The sequence below is a fragment of the Parasteatoda tepidariorum genome, chromosome 4, assembly GCF_982258835.1.
Source record: "Parasteatoda tepidariorum strain Cologne lab strain chromosome 4, Ptep-v5.0, whole genome shotgun sequence".
NCBI classification, from domain to species: domain Eukaryota; kingdom Metazoa; phylum Arthropoda; class Arachnida; order Araneae; family Theridiidae; genus Parasteatoda; species Parasteatoda tepidariorum.
Genome location: NC_141758.1, coordinates 120,347,668 through 120,373,284, shown reverse-complemented (window position 1 = coordinate 120,373,284; position 25,617 = coordinate 120,347,668). Strand labels below are relative to the sequence as shown.

At 29.4% G+C, this 25,617-nt stretch overlaps 1 protein-coding gene across 4 annotated transcripts in view; it reads right to left on the bottom strand.

The window, feature by feature from the left end:
* The window catches only part of didum (dilute class unconventional myosin), a 130,564-nt gene that overhangs the window by 29,057 nt on the left and 75,890 nt on the right, over positions 1 to 25,617 (bottom strand). For all 4 annotated transcript variants that reach the window (XM_043053814.3, XM_043053816.3, XM_043053815.3 and 1 more), the window contains 9 exons: positions 21,710 to 21,934; positions 20,728 to 20,821; positions 17,989 to 18,212; positions 16,689 to 16,781; positions 10,849 to 11,025; positions 8,121 to 8,226; positions 5,721 to 5,889; positions 2,904 to 3,024; positions 94 to 171 (listed from right to left, as the gene is read on the bottom strand). In XM_043053814.3, the coding sequence (XP_042909748.1) occupies positions 94 to 171; positions 2,904 to 3,024; positions 5,721 to 5,889; positions 8,121 to 8,226; positions 10,849 to 11,025; positions 16,689 to 16,781; positions 17,989 to 18,212; positions 20,728 to 20,821; positions 21,710 to 21,934 (1,287 nt within the window). The remainder of the gene's footprint in view (positions 1 to 93; positions 172 to 2,903; positions 3,025 to 5,720; positions 5,890 to 8,120; positions 8,227 to 10,848; positions 11,026 to 16,688; positions 16,782 to 17,988; positions 18,213 to 20,727; positions 20,822 to 21,709; positions 21,935 to 25,617) is intronic.

The following is a 25,617-nucleotide window of genomic DNA, read 5'->3' as shown; positions in this document are numbered from 1 at the left end:
AAATAATGACATCATAAAAACAATGAATATAAAAGATGCAATTAATTGAGCATCAGCAATAATTAATGACAAATATTTCTGAAATACACTTACCACATTTTCACCAGTCAATCTATTAATTTCATGTTGCAATATAGCTTCTGTTTGAGCCTGAGGAGTTTTCTTCAAATTCTAAATAAGAAAATACATTTAAGGCAGATTAAGTAAAATATTTATAGATCTAAATTTCCTGAAATGGAGAATAGCATAAGGTTTGAGAAGAAATGACATTTTATGCTATTCTTGACACAAGGACCTTATTTAAAGAGACAAACTTACATACAGTATGAAAAAAAAAGACATTTTGTTAAAATGACAATTTTTTTAAAAATGTAATTCCAGAATAATGTATATGAGGAAGTATATTTTTGCTGCTATTTATAATTTGCATTTTCCATTCCTTTTATTTAACAAATTCAATGTCATTTAAATGGAAAATAACTTAAAATTGAATGAAAGAGCATCAGAATTGTAAATATTTCTCTTTAAAAGTCATACAACATTTAAGAGGCATACAAATAATTACCGAAAATTGTATAAAATTCTGCACTCTACAATCTTTTTTTTTAAAAGAAAAATGGAAAGAAACTTACATACATGTGAGAAAAAGGCATTTTGACATTGCTGCAAAAATCGCAAAAGAAAGAAAAAACAATTTCATTGCTTTCTTTTAACGCAGATCCATAATAATACAAAGAGTCAAGCTTATTCATTATTTTTATTTACATTTTGCATTTATTTTATTCAGCTGATTCAATGCCATTTAAATAGAAAACAACTTATAATTGAATGAACTAGCAGCTCTGATCTACTTATGCATTTCAGTTATGCGAAAATCAGAACAGTGAATATTTCTCTCTAATTTGACCAGAGTAAAAAAAACACCCTAAAAAACTTCTGATACACAGATCTTCAATGTTCAAATTAATTACTCAAACATAATTTCAATAATTTGAGGGATAGACATAAATGATAATTAGTAAACACAATCATGCAAAATAAGCCACAAAAACAAGGTTTCTATGAATAAACAATTTCTGTAAAATGATTTCAAATATAGAAAGGAGTCTGGGCAGTTGCTTTCAAAAGTCCTATAAGTCGCTTAATGATATATTTAGGTACTTTTTTCAATCTATCCTAATTCTCATAAAGGCAAATCTATAAAATTTGTTCACCATAAAAACTTTAATTGTCCATGTTTAACAATTTTAAACATATTTCCATATTTAACAATAATCAATTGAATTATTTTAAATTGAAAATAACTTATAATGCTCATAAAGTACACAAATTTTTACATTATTTAAAACTATGTAACTTTTCAATGACAAAAATATGGTTTATTATCACTATAATTCATGTGGTTTATTATTGTTATAAATTTAGCAAGATTGAAAGAGATGCTAGTAGTTAAACAAATTATTTTTGGTCCAATTAATATACCACTTCATTATGTTTGACTCAAAGATCTGAAAACAGGAAGGAAATAAAATTATACAATATTTTTTTTTTAGCTTGCACACATTCATTTGTAACTAGATATTCATTCTCAGCACCTAGGCTCACTTTTATACAATTATTTTGTTATATTTCTGAAGATTTACTTAATGTGAGGTGTTTTTGAACAGTTTCGCATTTAATGTGTTTTTTATCCTCCCTTGTATCATTTCATCCAAACTTTATTTTTCTCCCTCAGCTTCAATAATTTTAGCTTAGAAAGAAAACAATGCAAAGAAGCAAAAGAGAATAGTTTATAAAAACTGCTGAACTTGAATAAAAAGATTCGACTGATTGTTATAAGACAATATTCAGAGAAAAATTACATGAATAGCTGATACAATGTAGATTTTTATTAAACGTAATTTTTTTTAATACATTTCCTGTCTTTATAATTCTAGTTTCGTTTATTCTTTATTGTCTATAGCTGTTAGTCAGACTTCCATTACTAGTTATTTTTATAAGCTAAAATATTTGCAGTCTTCTATTTCATTATTTAATGTTTTTTATAGACAACTATTATAGTTTTCTCATTATACCCTTTAATATTAACATATCACACCTTTTATGAAAAAATTGTGTAGTACAGAAAACAGGGATTTTCAGCATTAAACAGATGTTAAAAAAAATTAAAAATTGTTATTTTTTTCCCTTCTCTCAATTTTTTTAAACTTAGCAATTTTGACTTGTTTGTGTGGGTGCGTATGCATAGACTATGATGAAAAAAAATTTAAAAAGAGAATCTTCAAAAAACTAATTAAAAACTAAAATAAAGACAAATTAACTGCAAAGATAACTTCATATTAAAAAATTATACAAAAATAAGTACTTTCGGATATTGAATTAAAATCACAGGGTAGCCACTCAAATCTGGAAGTAAAATTCTCTGCGTTTTCCCTGTACATATTACACACAATATGTTGAGAGGAAACAACAATTACTGCACTCTTTTGTGAGCTATATTGGGCTAACTATACTAGTTTTAATTACTGGAAAAACTTATGAGGAAAAAAGAAACAGCTGAACATACTTAAACACTGCTATTATAGTAAATGAAATAGTTTAGTGTAACTGAAATATCATCCTTCAATATCCCGTAGATTACACATTTAATGGTCACCATTTTTTAAAAAATGAAAATAAGAAGAAAAAAATTCCTTGTATTTTCCTTTCTAAAGAAAAAAATCTAAATTCCCTGTTATTTTAGGGTATTTTTAAATTCCCTGTAAATCGGCATCCCTGTATCACTAGAACGAAATACATCAATACGTGCATCGCAAATATATTGATACATGCAGTAAAACCTCAAACACGGAGACTGTTTATAAATTAAAGGTAAGAATTAAACAACTGTAGAATATAAATACCTGGCTAAGAAGTTTCTGTTGTCTTTCATTGTCTTCCTGTAACTTTTGAAGTTCATGTCTAAGCTCTTTCTCTACTTTCTGAGATTCACTTTTCACTGACTGTATTTCTGCTTCTTGTTGTCTACAAACAATGTTAAATAAATTAATAAAGGACGCAACATTTAATTGCAAATTGAATTATTACCCATTGGCAAAATGGGTATTGGTTTGGATCTGATGGCGTCCTCACACTTTTCAACTACAATAATCAAGAGTAATAGTAAACAGTGCGCATGGGTTTCTATTGTAACTGCTTCCGCTTGATCATTTTTTTAGTTTTTACTTTTAATTTTGTTATGCATTAAGTAGGCGAGTTCATTTTTGAGACATGGGACCAGAGAAATCCCATAAATACTTTTTGAGTTGTGAATGAAAGATAATTTTATCATTTGATGCAGAGCTCGAAAAAAATCAGAAATTTTACCCGTCCCCGAGGATGGTTTGTCCAACAATGTACCCGTCCTCCTTTGAAACTAACCTGTAGCTTCTAAATAAATAAAAATATAATTTTCTTTCATTTATTACAAACATTTATATGAATTGCTCAATGAATTAGTAGTTAGTAGGTTTACAAATACTAGGATTACATTATATAGTAATAAAAAAAATATTAGGTTACTAATAGTAACCTAGCATTTCTTTCATGAAATAATTTATTTCCTTTATGAAATAATTTAAATGACAAAGGTGAAGTTATTTGGAATGTCAACTTATCTGAGGGTACTGCATTTTTTTAAATAAACCAAATATGACGCTTGCCAGTTTCACAATCAAGCCAATGATTTACAGAGGTTTCCATTTAGGTAGATGCTCATAATTGTGTTTAACGCTTCTTGTTTAAGACCAGTACTTAATGTGTTTTTTTTTTGTAAGTTCATTGCTGAAAAGCCCCTTTCAACCGCTGCGGTACTCCCAGACAGAGAAAACATCAATTCCGCCATGCACAGTATATTGCTGTATTGTGGGTCATTTTGCTGCATTAGGTCTTTATAAATAGCTTGGGCCTGGAGGGCTGAAGTTTTCTGGTGTTTAACGATGCTATGTAACTTAAATTTTAATGACACCCATTCTTGAGAAAAATCTTCTTTATCTACTCCTTCAAAAAAGCAAAATAAAATGTTCAAGTAACATCAGCATGTTTCGGTTGCTAAAAGATATCAAAAGCTGTTTTTCAAAAAGTCACTCAGGGAAATCAAATCACATTTGTTCTGCCGAATTAAGGGGATTTCTAGATTAGAGGGGCTTTTTAGAAGCGAGGCGCTAGACTACTGTAAGACAACAAAAAATTGAAAATGTATCACAAACATGTTTAACGAAAAAATGCCCGTCCGTGCGGATTCCAGAAATTCCTTGTCAGCGGGGAATTTTTGACCGCCGTTATTGTGGTTTTTCGAGCACTGATTTGAAGGAAATTTTTGCTTTTATTGTTCCAATTAAGAATCAGAAATTCTAACATACAGTTCAAACTGGATCATTTTCAAGACTAATTCAGGTGATTATCACAAATAAAGAGAGTCCAAACTGATTGACACAGTCCCAAAAGTTAGAGTTAAAGCAAAAAAAAAAAAAAAACTTGTCAAGGCTGAAAAAGCCAAAGAACGTAGAACAGAAAAAGAAAGGATTTGTTCGCAAATGCAAGCATGAAGCCCGCTCCTCACAAAAGTTCCAAAGTGGTTGAGAGAATTGAACCCTACCGAAGAGCGAATGTGACTCTCCGAACCCTTTTCATGCAAATACGAGAACTGGGTGTTGATCACCAGTTAGAGATAAAAGGCTCTATTGTCAACGTACCCAATAACTTGGACAAGACAGTAGGCTGTCTTACACACACTATAAATGATTAATTCACTATTCCTGTTAAATTGTATAAAAGCCTAGCTTTCAAATCATCTTTCATGTATGAACTTGTGAATTCGAAACGAGTGTATGATGCAGCTGACAATCTCCATCACACACCATATGCCAATCCGAAAATGTTAATATTGATCTCAACTGGCTGTTCAATGTCTATTCAGTCATCAAAAGAATTTACGCAGAATGTGTCAGAGCTGCATTTAAATATGTCTGCGAAATTGCGTACCGAGCAGTTCAGGATTAACAGTTAAAGATGTCCAAGATGAAAACCCAATAAAGTTTCTTTTCTAAAAAAAAAATTAGAAAACAATCATTTTGCCAATGGGGAACCTGTGATCGCTGCAAGGCGATCACAATTTTCTTCATTTTAAAGTGAATCATATTTATGATTTTTTTTTAAAATCCTTTTTTACAAAATTGTCACTTGGAATTTTTACAATATTGTCATGAAAATATTCTCTCCTATAATCAAATAATATCATTAGAATACCAATGGTATTCTTTTAAGCAGGACTGACTGCATACACAGAAATTGCAACTTTCCAAACACTTATCAGAAGTACAATAACACAGAAATATACAGTTAGCTTTTACAAAATTCTAACTAGTGTCATTTTAAGGTGTATAAACTACTATACATGTAGATACGTATTATGTTATGTTTCAGTTCCTTGTATTTATTAATAAAATAAAAATATACGTTGATTTTTTGCAACAAAAAAAAAAACTGGTAAGGGAAACAGTTAATACGCTTTTAATTCTGGACAAAACTTAAAATGCATTTGATTCTCCTCATAAATTTTGCTCATTTTCTTAAAGAATAAACTATTGGATCCATAGTTAATTTGTAATAAGATGTTGTATAAAACGTCTTTTAAATTAGGCATTAAACAAATTTTATTTCTGAACAAGAAGATAAAAGACCTGATTATAATTTTCTGAGTTTCAAATGCCATGAGAAGTTCTCCATCCTCATTGATTACTTCACCTCCTCCTATAGGGAGTGGAAGATTTCGATCTGCAAGAATAGTTCGTAGTTGAATACATTCTTCTCTTCTTCTCTCAAGTTCTTCTTGCATTACTTCAAATTGTTCTGCCAAAAAATAAAAAAAAACATTTTTACAGCTGCCAGCCATTTTATTTAGAAAATTCAATATACATGGAAGTTATCACCACTCTTTGCATACTTGTAGAAAAAAAAAAACAGATTACTTTTGATTTAGTGACATGTCCCGTGGCAGAATTTTTTTGAACTATCTGCCACAAAACTGTCTAGCACTAATAACTTTCTGCAAGATACTTTTAATATAATAACAAACATATATGTTATTCATCTAAAATAACAAAAGTGCAGTGTTTACAAAAAACTAAGAATTTTTTTTAAAATTGAGCATATAACTATTTTTTATTCTAATATTATGGGAGATATTCTCGCATTTTTTGGGGGGGAGGGATGCTAAAATTATTTTCTTCGCATTTTAAATAATCCCCACAAAAAAAAAATAATTAAAAATCATGAAATTCGTAGTAATAATTGCCGGAAAAAAGATTGACGACAGAATCACGCAAATCGGGCTTGATAGAACATTTGCCTTAAAAAGCCAAATGCACAATTAACTCAATGCAAATGCACATTAAACTCAAATGCACAATTTGAATTTTTTATATCGTTTCAAAAATATCGGGACATTTAAAAACCACGTGAAAATCAATATCAATAACTGCGGTAAATACAATCGAAACTTTACACCGATTTACGAGAATATCGGTGTAAATTGAGAGCATTAAAAAGTCATTATCTCAATGCGTGATGCAAATATTATGTGTAAATTTCTGTAAAAAAGAAAACTAGAATTTTTTACTTTTCAAAAGAAAATCTTTCTGCAAGAACTCTGTAACGTTCTGCGACAATGTTGCCATGATTCTGCCACTTAGGTAATTGGATTTAATGTACTAGAATTCAATCTGCTAATTAATTAGTGCAGGCCCTATCATTAATATATAACCTTTTTAAAATTAATTATTTAACTAATTTGTTCAAATTTTGTAGTAATATTCTTTAAAATGATGCAAAATTTGTATGCTTTATAATTCAAAAATGTTTTGACTATTATTAAATAAAATAATAATTAAAATTTATATTTTTTGTCATTATCTTTAGAAAAACGAATTTTATAATTGTGAGCAAAAATTTTTCAATTTGCCTAAAAAGTTTTTGAGATATGGCGAACTACGAAAAATGTATAACAAACTTTGGATTGTTCTCCTGATTAAACTATTAGGACCCTATATTTCAGATTGCGGTTCTCCCCTCTATATTATAATAGAATCTGTAAAAGTGTGTTTATTCAGAGAAAGCATGTTTTTGTGTCTAATATCAAAACTTAAAATATTATCAGAACTAATGAATTAGCATATTTGAAGTCACTCTGCGAACCATTAAGTCCTAGTATGTGAAAATCATATCATTAGAACAATCAGCACTTTCAAAATCATTTGATTATTAGTATGTGATGTTTTTTAAGATGCGTACATGACACTGAAGTATTGCAAACTTAGATATAGCTGCCAACATGGATAGGAAAAAAATCCTCCAGTAGATTTTAATTGTTGCACTAAATATTTTACACAAAGGGAATTTTTCTAGTCACCAAAGTAAAATAAAACTGCAATATTTTCCAGTTAAGATTGACATTAAACAAAACTTGAAATGTTATGTTTACTCATAATTTTGAATATTAACAGGCATTTAATTGATTATGTAAAAATATTTTATTTAAAAGATTTTTTTAAATTTATTTAAAAAGAAAATTCTGAATAAACGGAACATTTTAGAAGAAAAACGTTTTGACTTGATTTCTAAAAATAAGCCGCTTCATTATGTATTAGTATTACTTAGTAAAATATTCAAGCAAGCAATAATCTGCACAAAAATCCTAATTCAATAGGGATTTTTTAAAAAACTCACTAAATTTTAGGAAATTTTCTAAAATGTACAAAAACCAAGAATTTTAATTAAACCAGTATATCAGGAGAAACTGGCAAAATCCAGTAGTTTACTGGAAAATCTAGTACAGTTGGCAGCCACGTAAAGGTCATATGAAACAAAGCAACATTTAGAAACATCATATTAATGGTCCATTCATATTCCATTACTTTATTTAAAAAATTCTACAGAAGAATTTAATCAAAGTGCAAAAGAAAAATATTCTCATGTTGCTTATCAACAAGGTAGAATTTATTAAACTCCTTTTTCGCTTTCAAAGTTAGTGTACAAAAAGGTTTCAAAAACTCTATTTAAGGTGATAAAATATTTTTACATACCAAGTAGATCCTGAGCCTTGTTTGTGGGATCCTCTTTAGCTAAAGATTCTCTCAGTTTCACTATATCACTTTTCAGTTTTGAATTCTCCATTTCTAAATCTTGAAGCTGAAAGTAACACTTTATTTACTTATTTTCTCTAAATCAAAATTTTCCAGTTTTTGGATGAAGAAAGCTTTATTGAAGGAATAGTTTATTCACAAATTGAGCTAATATTACATTTAGAATTTTTCTAATACTAAATTTTTACATGTAATATTCTTCTCATTTATTCAAAATTAAAGAAAACGTTTTTGCTAATTAAAGAAAGTTCCCTTTTTAAAGAGTAATAAGGGTTAATCCAAGAAACAGGCGATACATTATTTTGCACAACATGGTAGTAAATTAAACTTCTGACGAAACTTATTGAATAACACTCGGGTAATAATAAAAATAGGATAAGACACTACATTAAAATGTTAATAGGCTCATTTCCTGTTAAAAATACTTCAATATAACAACTTTATTATTTACGTTATTTATGCTATTTATTACTTTGGCTATTTTTTTAAATTTCTATTTAATTCAAACTAAAAAAGAGTCAAGTGTTTATAAAACTAGCTTATGGCCATTCAAAATAATTATAAAAAAAGTGTTCATTCAAAAAATTACTAACCTGAACAATTCAAAAAAATTTTTGGTATCATTATTAAAGCATTAGAGCCTTTTGTTTTCGTTTTTGAAAAAACTCCATATAAATAAGAATCGAAGTGATGAAGATAAGCTTAAAAATCAAGCAGCACATTAATTTAAAATTCCTCATGAAATTTAAAAAAAAAAACACTCCAACTGAATGTTAAAGAAGGTGCATGGAGATAATTGTATGCTAAATAGTTAAATTTTTTAATGGCATCAAAGTTTCTCGGAAGGTCAATAGGTCGTTGAAGACGATGAACTTCAAGAACTGATGAAAGCATTAAAGAATTTAAATTGTGCTGAAAATGTGAGTGATTGGATTATGTTGGATATTACAAACCTTGACGGAAAGCCAGTAAGAAAAATTGTAACCAAAGATTAGCATAGGACGAAAGTTTGCACAAAACTGGTACAGAAAAACTTGGTATGCAAGCAAAAAATGAATATGAAAAACACTTCCTCTGGCGTCATGGAACGCTTCACTGTCACCAAGGCACAAAAAAAAAAACATTAATGACTGAGTTCAAACTAAAAGTAATGTTCAGAACTTCTTTGACATCAATGGTATGATTGAATACCTCCAGATCAAATGGTAAAACTATACAGAGGTCCTACAAAATTAGAGAACTTGGAGAAGGAAGAAAAGGCCGGAGAAATTGATTTTGCACCGAGGCAATGCACACACATTCTCTGTGAAACAGTTCTTGAGGGATTCACCAGATCTCATACCATGTGACTGCTTCCTAAGTGCATTGAAGGGAACTCAGCCTGCAGAAAAACTTTCTGAAGATGACCTACAGCACTGCTTTGGACAGTGGAAAACTCGTATGCATGGATGGAGAATAAATCTAATTATCAAGACTAGACCAGCTATTTAATTGTCACACCTTGTAGCAATTGAAGAACAACTGATTAATAGAATTTGTGTAAGAAACATTTTAATACACTTGCAACACTCGTTAGAATACTCACAAGATCCAATAAATAAAAAAAAATGAGTTCAAAAGGTCACACTTATTTAGATATTCATTTCATAGTGTAAAAGGTGCTGTTTTTAGTGCATGTTTGAATGATTATATAAGTGCCTTGTGTTCATTAAAATAAAAGAAGCAAACGTATAATCTTAAAACATGGAGGAGGGGTGTGCAGACAGTTGATCCCTGGTATTCTCCATAATATTCCCAGTTAAGGTCTGTCTTTGAAAGAGGTATCTTATTGTCTGATTATATTTGAATGAAGATTGCTGGGATGTGACTCAGACAGAGATTCAACCAGAAAACAACTTTTAAATCATAGATTCCCCATTGAGCATTATCAAGCCTAAAGTGCAAGGGAAGACTTTTAAGCAAGATTTCTTAAGGGTTGTTAAAAAAAATCATACATAAAATTGCGTTTGAAGATTTATATAATATTTGTCATTAAAGTAATTCAAAAATTATCTTTTATAAGATTTGACAAGAAAATACTCATGTTGAAGAGTGTCTTTGTTTCCCATCAGTTTTCCTAAAAGGTTGATCCATAATTTAAGTCAGTTGGTCTGAAATTTTGCTATTCAATAAAGTTGTTAAGCTTATAACTCAATTTTTAAGTTTATTTTTTTGTATAATTTAAGATTTCCTTTTGAAAGAGAAAAAAAAGTTTAAAATTTGATAACTTTGTACTTCTTACAGTTTAGAAGAATAAATGACAACAAAAACCCGAACATTATTTTAAACAGAAATTCCATTCAGGACATCCCTATCATCTCTTTACCATATTAAAGCTTCCTTTTGTGTATTATGAACTTATTATTTAATTACGTTACAAAATAATGATAAAAGGAAAAAACTTTTTTCAGTATGTTTTTTTTTGGAGGAAAACAATTGTTAGAAATAATCATAAACCAAAATGTTTAAAGACTTTAAAATTTTTAATTAAAAAAAAGCAATTGAAAATTTTTTATACCACAGACTTATATTATTCTTTTATATATTTTATGAAATGAATACTTTTCAGGAACACTTAAAAGCTTATTATTTATTCTGATAAAACATCTGCTGAGAAATCTTTACTTACTCTTATTGTGTCCCTAATATATTTCTCTTCTTTCAACGAATCTTCTTCTTTAGCTTCAATGTCTTCCAGTTTCTTTGTGAGTCTGGATTTTTCACTCTCTAATGTCTTCAACTTTTGCTGAAGTTTGAGCACCAAAGTAACATCTACCAAATCTTTCGTAGAATCTTCCGAATCTCCCTGCGTAAAATAAAAGTTTTCTTATTTTTTATCTTTTAATAGATGGAGCATCTTAGAGAAAAAAAATGTTTTTAACTTTTCTCCTCAGTGTATTTTGTCAGTAAGGTCATTCTACTAAATTTCAGGGGGCGTAGCCAAATCTTTTAACAAAAAATTAACACCTTTTAAGTACTTTTTAAGCACTTAAAAAATATTTTTAAACACTGTATACATTAACAAAATGCAAAATAATTTTTAAAGACTTTACATGATCATGATAAAACCAGTTTCTGACAAAGAACTCTTTTCTTGATTACATTAGCTATTATAAAAAGATGAAGAGGTATTTCGGTTCAATATCAGACAGTGGAAAATGAAGTCTAAAATTGAGAATATCTTGCAAAATGCAGCACACGAGAGTGTAAGAATCTCACCAGCTCAGTAGACGCACATGTGGTCCTTCGAGGATTTCATCAAACATGTAAAATGATTGGCATTTCAAACATGGAAAACTGATAGAAATCGACATGGTGAAGAAATCTCATTTTCGAAAAGGGAAAATTAAGCACTTTTTAAAAACACCCAATGAAAAAAGTCTCTTTAAGAGCTATTTAAAAAATGAAAATAAGCATCTTTAAGCAGTTTTAAATAAGCTACGCACCATGTCCTGATAAACATCTGTTGCCAAAGTAAAGTCAACTAAAATTATTAAAGAAAATCATAGACAATAAATGTATAATCCAACGAAAAGTGAAATTAGAAAACGTTTGAAAAGAAATTCAACTCCCGTCATGATGGTGTACACTTTGATAACCAAAACAAAAACTGATAGACTCAAAACAAATGTTGTCTTTTTCGCAAAAAAGGCACAAATAGTAATTGTGATTGTTTTACTGCATGACTCTAAAGAAAGGAAAAATAAAATAATTAAAATGAAAGAATGTTTGGCGAGTCTTAGAATGAATTGCCATGCTAATAAATGTGGAATGAATGTTTGGTGCATATTTCGTTCTAAAAAACACTTTGTGATAGTGTGTCAAAATTTATGCAAAGAAATGAAAAATCTTTTTCTATATTAAACAAAACCGAAACTAATGGCGTTGTCAGTGATAGCTCATTGTGTTCAGTAGATGTTTTGTTACAAACACAGGGTTGCCACAGAAAAAAATGAACACAATAGTTGCTTTTAGTAGCAATGAAAATAGTTGCCTAAATAAGAACAAAAGTTCAGCAAAAATAAGACAAAAATTTTATGAAATGACTTATTTGTCATATACTATGATCCATGTAGTCAAGTCGGTGGGAAATATGGCAATTTTTTTATCAAAAAAACTAGTATATTTACACAAAATTAAATACTTTTATTCACTAGACTTCATTCAAAAAATACTTTTATTAATAATTGATGAAAACATACAAAATACTTTTATGAAAGAAAACATACTTTTATCAATAATTGATTAAGCAAATCAATATATATACAGTGAAACCTCCGTTAAACGGACATTCTTGGGACCGAAAAAATTGTCCGTTTAGGAGAGTTGTCCGTTTACGGGAAGGGTACCCTAATAATGAAGTTTAACACAGTAAATTGTTTTTAGTACATTTTCAAAGATGTAGAAATAATTAAATAATCTACAATAAGTATCTGCAAAGATATTTATTTAAACTTTACGAAAATTTAAAAAAGAATTTATAAAGAAGTTTGATATGAATACATAATATTAGATGCAGATACAGATAAATGAATATAATTTTCCTATCAGTATAGGTACTTAAGTTAAACATATGATATCCAATAGGAGCTTTCAGTCCTCAGTTGGTTTCAATTATTAGGTTTAAATCCCCTTACACCTACCTATGATTTGATAGAGAACATGGTTAATACCTTCTTGAAAGTAAACCTCCCAGAATTCACATGGAAAAAAAAGCAATGCCTGTATTTAAGTCATGAGAACATATGGAGTTGATTATTCACAATCGATCAGCTATCAAGTGTCTGAATAAATGTTTCTTTTATGTGAACACCTCAAAAATTACACTTCTACTCTCTTTTTTACCCCAGCTGTGTTAAATACAGTCTTCAAATTGATAAGAAAATTAAAGAAATTTTCAATGGGGAAGAAGGGTTGAGAGCATTTAAGATGTCATTTTAACTTGAGGGATCTCATAACGTGTGATTCAGATGAAAGGATCAAAAAATGCGGCTGTCTGAATTATTTCAGAAGAACAGTATCATTTTCTCTCCTTTCCTTACATTGAAAAGGCAAGGTGACAGGAGGACGATTGATTCTTCAGTAGTGAAATAGCTTAACAATATTTTTAGTTATTGATAAGACAAAAAATGTGCATGTTTCGAAAATGGCGAAAAGTTGCTTTTTTCCCCCTTGCAATTTTAAGCAGAAATAGTTTTTTTTTCTTTCAAATTAAGAAAAAGTAGTGTCCGGTTTAAGGAGATAGAAAATAACGTTTCAGAGCCAAAATGACTTCATACCAATTCAGGCTAAAAAACATCACTAGGAGTATAGAAAAGTCACCTAATAGTCTTCTTTTCCAATAATAGTTGCGTTTTTAGCCTTCTCAGGCAAAAAAAAAAGTTGCCATATGCTGAAAATAGTTACAAATAGTAGAATTTTAGTCGCTTGTGGCAACCCTGCAAACACTTCAAATAACTACAAAAGGTTGTTTATGCGACACGCAAACATCCTACGTAACTCGTGATGTCGCAGAGCATTTAAACTTAAAAATTGCTCAGTCTGAATTTCTAGCACAGAGTTTATTTGGCAGTGTTAAAACAGAAAAAAATCAAACATTCAGCCTTAAAATGTCAGGAAATTTTTCGGGTGAAGCTGCTTTATTAGATAAATAAACTATTTGAGGTACAATTCTTAAAATATGGTGTAGAATACTTTACTAAAAATGGGATTTATGTATCTGATAGTGAAAACAATAATTATTGGCACTGATTATTTAGGAAAAATTTTGACCGGTTGTATCAGTCTACAACCGAATGGTTTTTAACTGCTGTGCAAACATACTCAGGACGGGTATTCATATTATGATTTCACAACATAATGCTAGCAAAATTTGCAATCTTTGGTCATTCTAAGAATTAAGAGCACACAAATTTAGCACACAAGAATTAAACAAAACAAATTTGTTCAAAAAAAATTTTAAGATTCTGATGTAAATCTTCCATGGCTCGAAGGCCATCCGGAATAATGTAATTTTTCATATCAATCGGGGAAACGTATAAACTCCATGACATCTAAGCTTCGGGAAAATTTGATTCATTTGACAACATTTTTAAGGAATGGGTATTATATAACAAGTACCTAGTATTGCAAATAGGGAAAAATTTTCTGATATAATAGGTAGATATCTCTCTTACAGAGTTGTCTGGAGGAAATCTAGTTGAGTGTTTGATGCCACCTCAAAAGATGAAAATTCTGTTTCACTAAATGAATGTTTAGCTATAGGTACAAATTACATTGAAATGATTTTTTTCTATTCTAAATTCCAAATAATATTCTAAATAAGTTTCGCAAAGACGACATTGGCGTGATTTGCAGATATTTGTAAGGCATTATTTCAAATAAATGTTTGACCTTCAGAAAGAGATCATCTTTACTGCCCTTGGAGGGAAGATTATGAAAAACACAAAGTTAAAACATAGCAAAGTAGTATTTAGCCTTCCATCCAGTCCAGTTTTGCTTATTAACATCTGGATGAAATAAAAGAAAATGAAAAGAATATCACTATAAAATTGAAGGATGCATTTTAGTGATAAGCATCAAAAACAAAATGCAATTAGAGCGATTTTCAAAGACAACTTATCAAATTATGTCCCAAGCAGGGTTTAAGCTTATGGGTTGGATTTTTTCCTTATAGGTTGAAAATCAAAATCTAGATTTAAATAAAGATATTCTTGGCCTTTTGTGGTATCCCAATACAGGTAAAATAGTGAGCGATGTTAACATCGTCACGACAATGGTGTACAAAAAGGTAACTTTTCTCGTTCAAATACTATAAAAATATTTGACCCAATCAGTTTTACCACACCCATGACACTTATTCCAAAACTTTTACAGGGTGCGTAGCTAAATCCTTCAACAAAAAATAAGCACCTTTAAGCACTCAAAAAATATTTTTAAGCACTACATACATTAACAAAATGCAAAATAATTTTCAAAAATTTTACATAAAATAACTAGTTCTTGACAAAGAACTCTTTTCTTGATTATGTTAGCCATTAAAAAATGATCAATAGATTTTTCGGTTCGATTTCAGAGGATGGAAAATAAAACTTGTAATTGAGAATATCTTGCAAAATGCAGCAGAGTTGCCCATGATAGTGCAAGAATCCCACCGAACCCAGCTCCGTATACGCACAAACGGACTCGCAAGTATTTCATCAAACCTGTATAATTATTGGCACTTTCATACACTACAGACTGACGCTTTGGCGAAATGGATTGTGGTTGAATGAAAAGCACGCTTCTGCATGATACTTGGCGAAAACTCACATGGTAAAGAAAAAAAAATCTCATTTTTGAAAAGGGAAAATAAAGCACTTTTTAAAAACACAAAATGAAAACAGCACCTTCAAGAGCTTTATAAAAACGAAAATAAGCATTTTTAAAAATGCTATGCACCATGTTTTAATGCAAAGGGAGTGGAATGCCAATAGATTAGGTTGCGATCATAAAATACCATCTGAAATAGTATAAGAATTTCTAACTTAGGGTTTTTAAAACTAATTCCAGGTTATTTTGGGGGTTAATTAATGCATCAACAACTTATGTTTAGTGATGCTAGTGGGAAAGTCTTCTCTGTAAGTCATTTCGTTTTATGCTTTTTTGCTATCATTTCAAAAATATTCAAAACAAAATTTTTTGTTCAATTTTAAATAAATTACGAAATCATTAAGAAAAAATCTGTGAAAATTGGGCAAGATATGAACAATTCATACTGCAGCTTATTGCTATATTTCTGGCACGGGTTATTCGAAAATACTTGTTTTATTTCATAATTTACTTCCTCAAACCTCTGAAAGACTTAAAATTTATTGATTGTCGTGAGAAATTGCATGACCTCTAAAGTTATAAAATATTCCTATAAGTATTTCTTGAGAAATTTTTTAAAAAAAATGTCAAAAACTGAAAGTGCGACTTCTATTATCGTAGGGTGGTACACAATAAGACATGACTTTATTTCAACATAATTAAGGAGCATGATGAGACATTTTTCAATTAAAATGTTCCTTAGGGGAAAAAAATCATGGCTCTTCATATGGAAGGAGTTATTCCCAAGCACCATCAATTCTTCTTCAAAATTAAGAAGAGAGTGCGACTAAAACAGATGGTCATGGCGCTCTCAACGTAGTCACCAAGTGTAGCTTCCAAACAATAGAATATGACAGTCTTTCCTCAATTTTTGACAGGGTGTAACAGTAGCAATGATGATTTCAACCTCCAAAAAGTACAACAACAAAACCAGACTGAAAGGTACCCTTTGACCAGGCACTGCAATTGCATCGGCTGTTCGATACCCAAATGGTGTCTCTGCCATGTATTTCTCTAACCCATTTCTGATTTTTGGGGAAAACTTATTTTCAGACTTCCTTTCATATAATAATAATAATAAAAAAGATGTTAAATGAGAAAAATTAAAAGTGAACAAACTCTTGCTTCCTCGCCTGGACTTCCCCATTGTGCATCTTCCAGTTTCCGGTGTTCTTCTTTATCTTTTGTTCTGATAGATCCATAGCCAGCATCCTTATAAGGAGTAATTAATAATTTTAGACAACAGAAAAACTTATCTACAACAAAATAATTTCTAAAATAAAGAATTTATTTAAAAAAAAATCAACCTTTAGGAAAGACCTTTATTAATACTATATAATATTTTTTTTAATTTTTGGTATAAAAATTGCTTTGCTGTTTATGTATTGAATCTATTTCTTCTTTATTTTATGTATTATTTCCAAATGGGACGCAAACACTTTCGTTTCGTTAAACAGAAAGAAAAAAAATGAATGCTTGCAGGTTGTCTGTATTGCATTCATGTTTCTTTTGTTGCATTTCAATTTCACTTTAAATCTCTAGTCTTATTGACCCCCGTTTCATCTTATGCTCACTAAGGTTTGTAGATTCACAAAACCCTATTATGTTCCATTGCAAATAACAAAACTACTGTGTTAATTTTTTTTAGCCGTTTGAAGAGTTACTTTTTGAAATCTATAACATAGTATGATAAAAAGAAACACTATTTGTCAGGAATTCAACTACTTTTAGTGTTAGTTTTTTAAAAAAGAAAAAGGGTTTCAAATGCAGTTAATTTATCAAATCTGACTGGAGCAAACCTCATGTCAGCTCATTCGCAGGCGCAATGAGAACATCTCAAATTTTATTCAGAAGATGTTGGGATCAAAAATCCAAATCTCACATCTATTCTTTTTAAGAATCCGCATTTGCATTCGTTAAACACATGCAAAAAGAATATCACGACAACTACGAACACTGGGTCATGACATTACCTGATCACAAACAAAGTAGTGACTTTATAAGGCGTAAAGAGATCCAATTTTTTGAAAAGATTTTATTCAGCAGTGGATTCATAATAATCATGATGGATGGCATGTAAACTCGAAGTGATACTATTCCGTAGTCGAGGACAGTGTTATTAAAAAGAGTTTATATTTTTTTAAAATTCCTCTATTACTTTTTTAAGAGTCAATTTTCTAGTTCTGTAGTTTGATGAAATATTAAATTTATTCTAATGAATTCTGTAGTGCTAAGGAATATTACATTTAATATTAACTCCAACTAAAAAAAATCTAGCAACTCGCATTTTAAAAAGTTTGAACTGCCTTAACTCTAGTTTTGAAGAATAACAAAGTTATTCAAAATATGCTTTAAAAAAAACATATGGTTTTGTGAAATTTCACTGATTTTGCATGAATAAATTTATGGGTATACAAACCTCATCATGGAGTTCTGCGGTGACGTCGCTCTTAACGCTGCAGATGCTGACATTGGAGAGAGTGCGATTGTGACCACCAGAGGAGCCACGTATCCTCGACATTTCATTCTGAAGGTTCTCAAATCGTTGCTCCAGTCGTGCATGTTCCTTGAGGAGCTTCTGATAGGCTGCACGCTCTGCAGAGAATTCTTCCAGAAGAAGGCGCTTCTCACTCTCCAGCACATCTAGAAACAGATTCAACAAGTTACAAAACGTTTTCAGTGCAAAATTAGGAAGTTTTGTTACCAGCCACTAGAATTTTTATCAGTGGTATCGTATTAAAGAATTGAAAATTCTAAATTATTAAAAAAAAACTATGAATATTAATAATGTAAAGCATTTCTCAAAATATGGTAAAGTAAATTCTAAACTCAGTGGCACAACAGCCCATTGAGAGCCAAGACCCACTGGGCCCATCTCAGTTTTCTTGACCTTGGGCTACGGGGTGCAGGAGCAGATGTTCCGGTCAGGTGGTCAGCCAAACGCGAAACCTCCAGTCTTTAGTTCCCAAGCATGCTTGGTACTCATTCATCGACCCACTGAAGGGATGAAAGGCTGAGTCGACCTTGTCCGGCCCCGAGGATCGAACCCAGAACCTGTGGCATGGAAATGCGAAGCGCTACCACTCAGCCACCGGGCTTCAAAATATGGTAAATACCGAGGGGTTAATCTTTAAAAGAAGAGAAAATGTTTCTGACCTAAGTAAGTTCATAAAAAAAAAGTATATTGTATGGTACACACCATTTTAAATTAATAAAATTTAGGGTCTGAAATTATGAAGCAATAATGCAACATAAAGATTATGTTCATTAACAAATATAAAATTTATTTGCTATGAAATAAATAGAAAATAATTGAAATTATAATGTTGGAATTATATTATTTTTAATCTCTTTTCTTTATATTTAGCTGCCCTATGGCCAGTGGTGACCATATACCCTATACAGCGAAGGTGTGGGCGGGATAGCCTGGTCAGCAGGGTCTTCGGCCCACGTCCGAGCGGACACGAGTTCAATATCCTCTGGCCGTGTAGTAAATGGGGACTAATGCATGTTAAATCTGTTGGGTCACTAAGTCCTCCATGTCCCCATAACAAATAAATAATTCTGGGGGGTGGGGGTACTAAATTGAAGATTAGCCATTGTCTGGTTCAGGGCAAAATTACAATCTGTGGATGAATGAATGGGTCCGCCCTTTAAAACGGGCTGTGACATGTGTGTGGTTGAAGCTGTATTCATGGCCATAGATGGCGCCACTGAAAAACAAGGAATGCACCCTCCTCCTTAAAATCACCACAAGGCTTGCTGGAAAATGCAATATTAAGTCATAATAGAATGGTGTTCACACACAAAAAACTTTCACAGGAAGAAGCAATCAGATGAAAATTCTCACTTCCTTCTTAGAAAACAGTCTTGTGTACACATGTAATTGCTAGAACAAGAAGTTATGTTATTGTAGTTGACTATCATTGCTTCACTACTAAAATTTCTCCTGAAACTATTTTTTGCCATGAAAAACAGTTTTTTTAATACTAAATTTAAATTTTTTTATACCAAAAAGGTAAATTTATGTTTAGCTAAATTAAAAAAATATATATATATATATAGAATCGTATATTTTTGCCCTCACAGTTTAAATTTTAAACAAAAACTTTTTTTTAATGATGAGTAACATTTGTTTTTAATTCTAAACTTTTAATACAAAAACAAGTTAACTTAAAAAATATAGAAGAGTATATTTTTGCTGACACAAATAAGATTTTAAATGAAAATATTCTTTTACTATGACTATACCAGGGCTCGAAAAACAGCCCGTCCGCGACGGTCAAAAATTCTCCGCGGACAACGAATTTCTCGAATCCGACGTCCTCGCGGACGGCCATTTTCCCGTTAATGTTCGTGATACATTTTAAATTTTTGTTATCTTACAAGAGTCTTGTAAGTTACAAGGCTGCAAAATGACCCACAATACAGCAACATACTGCACATATATTGATGTTTTCTCTTTCTGGGAGTACTGCAGCGGTTGAAAGGTGCTTTGCAGCAAACTTACAAAAAAAACACAATACATACTGGTCTTAAACAAGAAGCTTTAAAAGCAATTATGAACATCTACCTAAATGGAAAACCCCTTTCAGATTTCTGTTCAGAAACCTCTGTAAATCATTGGCTTGATTGTGGAACTGGCAAACGTCCTATTTGATTCATTTAAAAAACGCAGTTCCCTCGGATAACTTGACCCTTGTCATTTAAATTATTTCATAAAAGAAATACTAGGTTACTATTAGTAACCTAGTATTTCTTTTATTACTGTATAATGTAATCCTAGTAACGACTAATTCATTGTGCAATTTATATAAATGTTTGTAATAAATAGGAGAAAATTTTTTTATTTATTTAAAAGCGACGGGTTAGTTTCAACGGAGGACGGGTGCATTGTTGGACAAGCCGTCCTCGGGGACGGGTAAAATTTCTGAGTTTTTTCGAGCCCTGGACTATACTATTTTAATACTGAATTTTTTCATGCATAATAAAGATATACAGATTTAGTTGAATTATAAATATGGAATATATTTACTTTCAAAACTTAAATTTCCAATGAAAATACTATTTTTTTACAATGAGAAGTTTTTTTACATGCTAAATTTTATGTCAATTGATTTCAACAATTTTAGATGCTGTTTCAAAACTGAAACCATACCTATTGCACTTTTTTCTTGTGATTTGATCTTTTCATTCAGTTTATTTAAGTCATCCTTCAATCTGATGTTATCCTTGTTCAAATGTTCAACAATCTAAATAAAATAAAGGAAATCAAGGATATATATAGAATCATGAAGGGAAAAAAACTATTCTAATCAGGTATCAACTTCAGGCTGTGATTTAAGATAAAGTGGCCCATTTTCAAATTTTTAACTTTCTAAGAACTTTTAAATATCAATCTGATTGAATATGCTTTTTTAATATTTTCATACAGAAAATTTTCAAATGTAATGGTCGTATGCGTCGACTTACATACATCAGGGGTGATTGTGAGCCCAACTCAAAAATCCTGAAAATTTCTTGAGTAAAATCATTAACGATACATTTCAGAAAATGAATGTCTTTATTAATTTATATCATTGATATGTTCAAAAAATTAAATTCTAAATAAATAATATGCAGCCTAATTTAAATGAATTCATGTAAAAGTTTACTTTATCTTAATCACATTTATTATTCTACTAGAAAAAATATTTACAAACGAAAAAGGTGCCAAGTATAAATTCCAGTTCTAATATTTTTAAGTAAAATATACAAGAATTTTTATTTATAAATGTGATTGATGATTTCTTGAAACTTCTAGAACTTGGATTTCCAGAAACTTCTGGATCGCGGTTAGATAAAAATTCGGAATTTTTTCGGAGCACAATCATCTTTGATCTAATCAAATTTTTAAAAAAATGATCAAAAAATTCTTTTCCAAAAATTACTTTGCCGAATATTCGGAAAATGGGCCGAATACCGAAGTGCGGCTGAATATTCGTTACATCCCCCAATGTTTATGTACATAGAAAGAGTTATGACACATGTTCATAATAATGAAGGTTTTCATTAGTAAAAGTGCAAAATAGCATTTTTTACTTAGTAAAACCAGACCAGGATTTAAAATTACAGGAAGAAAAAAAAGATGCTCATCTAACCTCATCTTTTTCTAGTTTTAACAAATCTTTCTCCGCTATAATATCTTCTTTCTCATTTCTGAGCAATTCTATTTGTGATTTAAGTGAAGCCACAGTTTGTACTAATTCTGCAACTCTGTTGTCATAAGCCTTAACTGTGGTTTCTAACTCTTTAACATGTTCCATTTGTGCTGTCACTTCTTTTGTATCCACTTGTTTTGTCTGGAGGTTCTTATTTACAACAAGCTGAAACACAACATACACTTTATTTTAATCACATGATTTAAATCACTTTAATACAAAAACAATGATTTAAATCAATTGCGCTGTTTAAAACACTAATGTAACTAATTATGTCAAATGACAACAGTGTTTTGAATTTTGCACGTTTTTAATTTATGCTTCCGGCTAAAGCTGCCAAATCAGGACTGACGACTACATCAACTTTTAACATGTATTCAAGATGTCTAATGATTTTCTACAATTATACTAAAAAGTATTTTTAAGGATAGCATTCCAAAGTGAATAGAAAAAGAAACAGTTAAAAAGTATATCTATTTTTTAACACATAATTTTAAAACTAAATAAATATTTTTCTTCTCATAAAAATCAATATAGGACAATCATAATTTATGTTTAGCGATATGTTACTAAAATTAATCAATAAAGGGGAAGCAAGAAAAAAAAAAGAATAAATAATGTTCTCATACCAGAAACTATGCACCTTATTTAATTAAACAATTTTTTTTTTATTTTAAAAAAGGAAATTAAAAAAAAAAAAAAAAAAATCTTTAAAAAAAGGAACAATTTTTTTAAAAATAAATAAATTCTTTAGTGTGTGATGTTTTTTAAAAGTCTGTTTACATTAATACTGAAGGTTTCTTCAAAGAAATAATGAAAAAGAGATGAATGGACATAATTTATATTTCAAAATAGATTAAAAACAGAAAAAAAAAAAGATTAAAAGTGGATAAGAAATGTATGAAATTATAATTTTTCATTCACTTTATGTAAAATTATTTGGCTAGAAATAAAATATTTCAAAAAGACCCACTTAGTTTTATGTTTATTTAAATACAAGTTTTTTTAAAACTCATTTAATGTGTAGTTAGTATATATCAATATTGAAGAAAGACTTACCAACCCATAGTATTCCCCCCCCCTTCCTTCTAGTCTAAATCAGCTTACTTTTCATTGTGCACAAGGTTATAATATTATACTGTATAATTCAAAGTTTATAATTAATAAGGCTGATTTTTAATTATAAAATTTCAATGATTTTAAAGAAATTATTAACACTTATTAAAAAAAAAAATTCTTTATGAAATTTTTTGCCACAGATTTCTTTGAATTGGATTTGCACATTGTAAAAATATAAATTTAGTTAACAAAGTAATTTTTAATAAAATTACTAATAATAATAACGTACAATGAACTCAATGATTTTATAATTACTTTAGTTGGATATCCATTGTTTTTTTCATCAGATTTTGAATGAGATTTTTTTTTTTTTTTTGATAAATAAACATTAAGTACATATTCTTTCAATCCTTTGATTAAAATTGGTATTTAAATAAATATTTTTAGAAACATTAGAATTCCAAGCAATTAGTTCATTTATATTAAATTTAAAATCATTCTTTTTAGTGTATAAATAATAATGCAGATATTATGAGCATGACATTATAAGTTCTATATACTTGTATTAAGTGCAGTAACTAAAACTTATTATTTTTCTTAGTTTTCTTTGTTGTTCTCTCTTTTCTTTTATATATATATATATATATATATATATATATATATATATATATATATATATATATATATATATATATATATATAGTTTTAAGTTATGAAAAGAATGAAATAGAATATTATTCTGCATTTAAAAAAAACAACTTAGTTATTTAAAATTTTATTAAGAGATATTCCAGTTTCATAATTTTAAAAGCATTTAAACAATTTACTACAGAACTTATATAATTATCAGGGGTCTGTCCAGACATTTTGTGAAAGGTCCTGTTTTTGTAAAATCGTGAAAAAACTACTTATCATTTGTGAATATAAAATAAGCATTAAGTCACATTCTTTCAATCAGGGTCCTGCTTTTGTAAATTTCTGCAAACAGGGTCCTGTTATTGCAAAAATTGCTAAAAACCTTTTCAAGAAGTTTTTAAAATGTAAATAGATACGAGATTCTGCTCAACAATTACTGCTACTAAATTAGAGATGCAACATGCAAATATTTGGTACTTAGTCCATACTGCTCAACACAGAATATTCATTTAGGATGAATAATGGAAACAAAATCACTTACATTTTTAATAATTTCAATTGACATATTTTAAATAACACAACTTAGTTATGTATCACTTTTAATGTGTTACGCATTAAGTGAATTTAAACAACTCTTAAATGTATAATATTTTATTTAAAAAATTGCCAGAAATTAATTTTTATTTACATAATATTCAATTAATTAATTTTATGAATAAATATAAATTGATCAATTATTATTTTACAAAAAAATAAAATAATTTAATATCAATAAGAATGAGCACACGATGTTTGTAAAAGTAGAAATATTTTCTTAGAATAATACATTTGCAATTTAAACTTTGGGAAACTTAGAAAACTTAGTTCGTTTCGAACCATCTTTCTCCCCCTCCCCACGGGAAGGGTTTACTTGATTAACAAAACAATAATGAAGATAAACAAATTTGGGAAGGGTCCGATAAAAAGCTAAATTATTTTGTGAAGGGTCCGTTTTTATGAAGAGATATTCTGAGAAGTGCTCGAACAGACCCCTGATTATGATTAGTTAAAGCTCTTAAGAAAAGGAAGTTGAGGCTTCACAATTATGCAACCAATACAATGATAGTGACAATGTGATCAACATTATTGCATTTTACTTCCCACTCACTCATCCATATTAAACTTGATGAACCACCACTAAGGTTCTTCACAAAGGCAGATTTATAGCTGATATTTAGATAGGTTTTTTATAGCTGATATACATCAACATATTTCTATTAATTTTGAAATTAAATAAAAGTGGTGTAAAAAAATTAAGTAAAGTTTAAATTTTAAGTAACTTAAATTGCGGAAGATGATTTTGGTTTTAAAATAAAACAAAAGTTTATTTAAATAAAATATAAAAGTACAAATATTTCATTAAAAAAACATATATGACATGTTATTTTTAAATTATCAATACTTTTAATTTATGCAGGATATAAATATCATAAGTTCATAAACTTGTGGTGTGGGGTTCGTCGCTCATCGTAAAATCAAGTTTATCAAGACATTGTCGCTAACTACATCACCACAAACTAATAACGACTGCTCGAAACAAGACATTTAAAGTTTATTTATTTCCTGATAACATAATAAGATGGCAAAATACTATAACTGCTTCAGCTCATGAGAAATATCTCAGGAATCAAATTAATTTAATTATTTCGCTTAACTCCATTTAAATCAGATAAATTATAGAGAAATTTTTTCAGCTTAACACATTAAATCAAGTTAATGGTACATACTTTTCGTAAAATATTTTACAAAAATAAATTATACAATGTTTTTTTTGAAATATTATTGTTGGGTAATATAATTTCCAAAATGAAAATGATTTTAAATAAATAAAAGATTGTTTCAGCATTGCTCCATTTTCTAGAGGCTTAAAAAAATTAGTTATTTTATATTTTTAGAAGTTTTAGTTAACTTCATACTTTTAAAATAAATTGATACAAAATGTATTCTTTTATGATAATGGGTACTTTTACCTAGTTAGTACAAAATATTAAACACTGATGCAGACCCATCTCTATTAGCCACTCTCTTGCATATATTTAGCTTCGTAAAATATAAAGGAAAACAAGGCTGCATTATAAATTATTTCTCTTATTATGTTAAAATTAAAATATAGT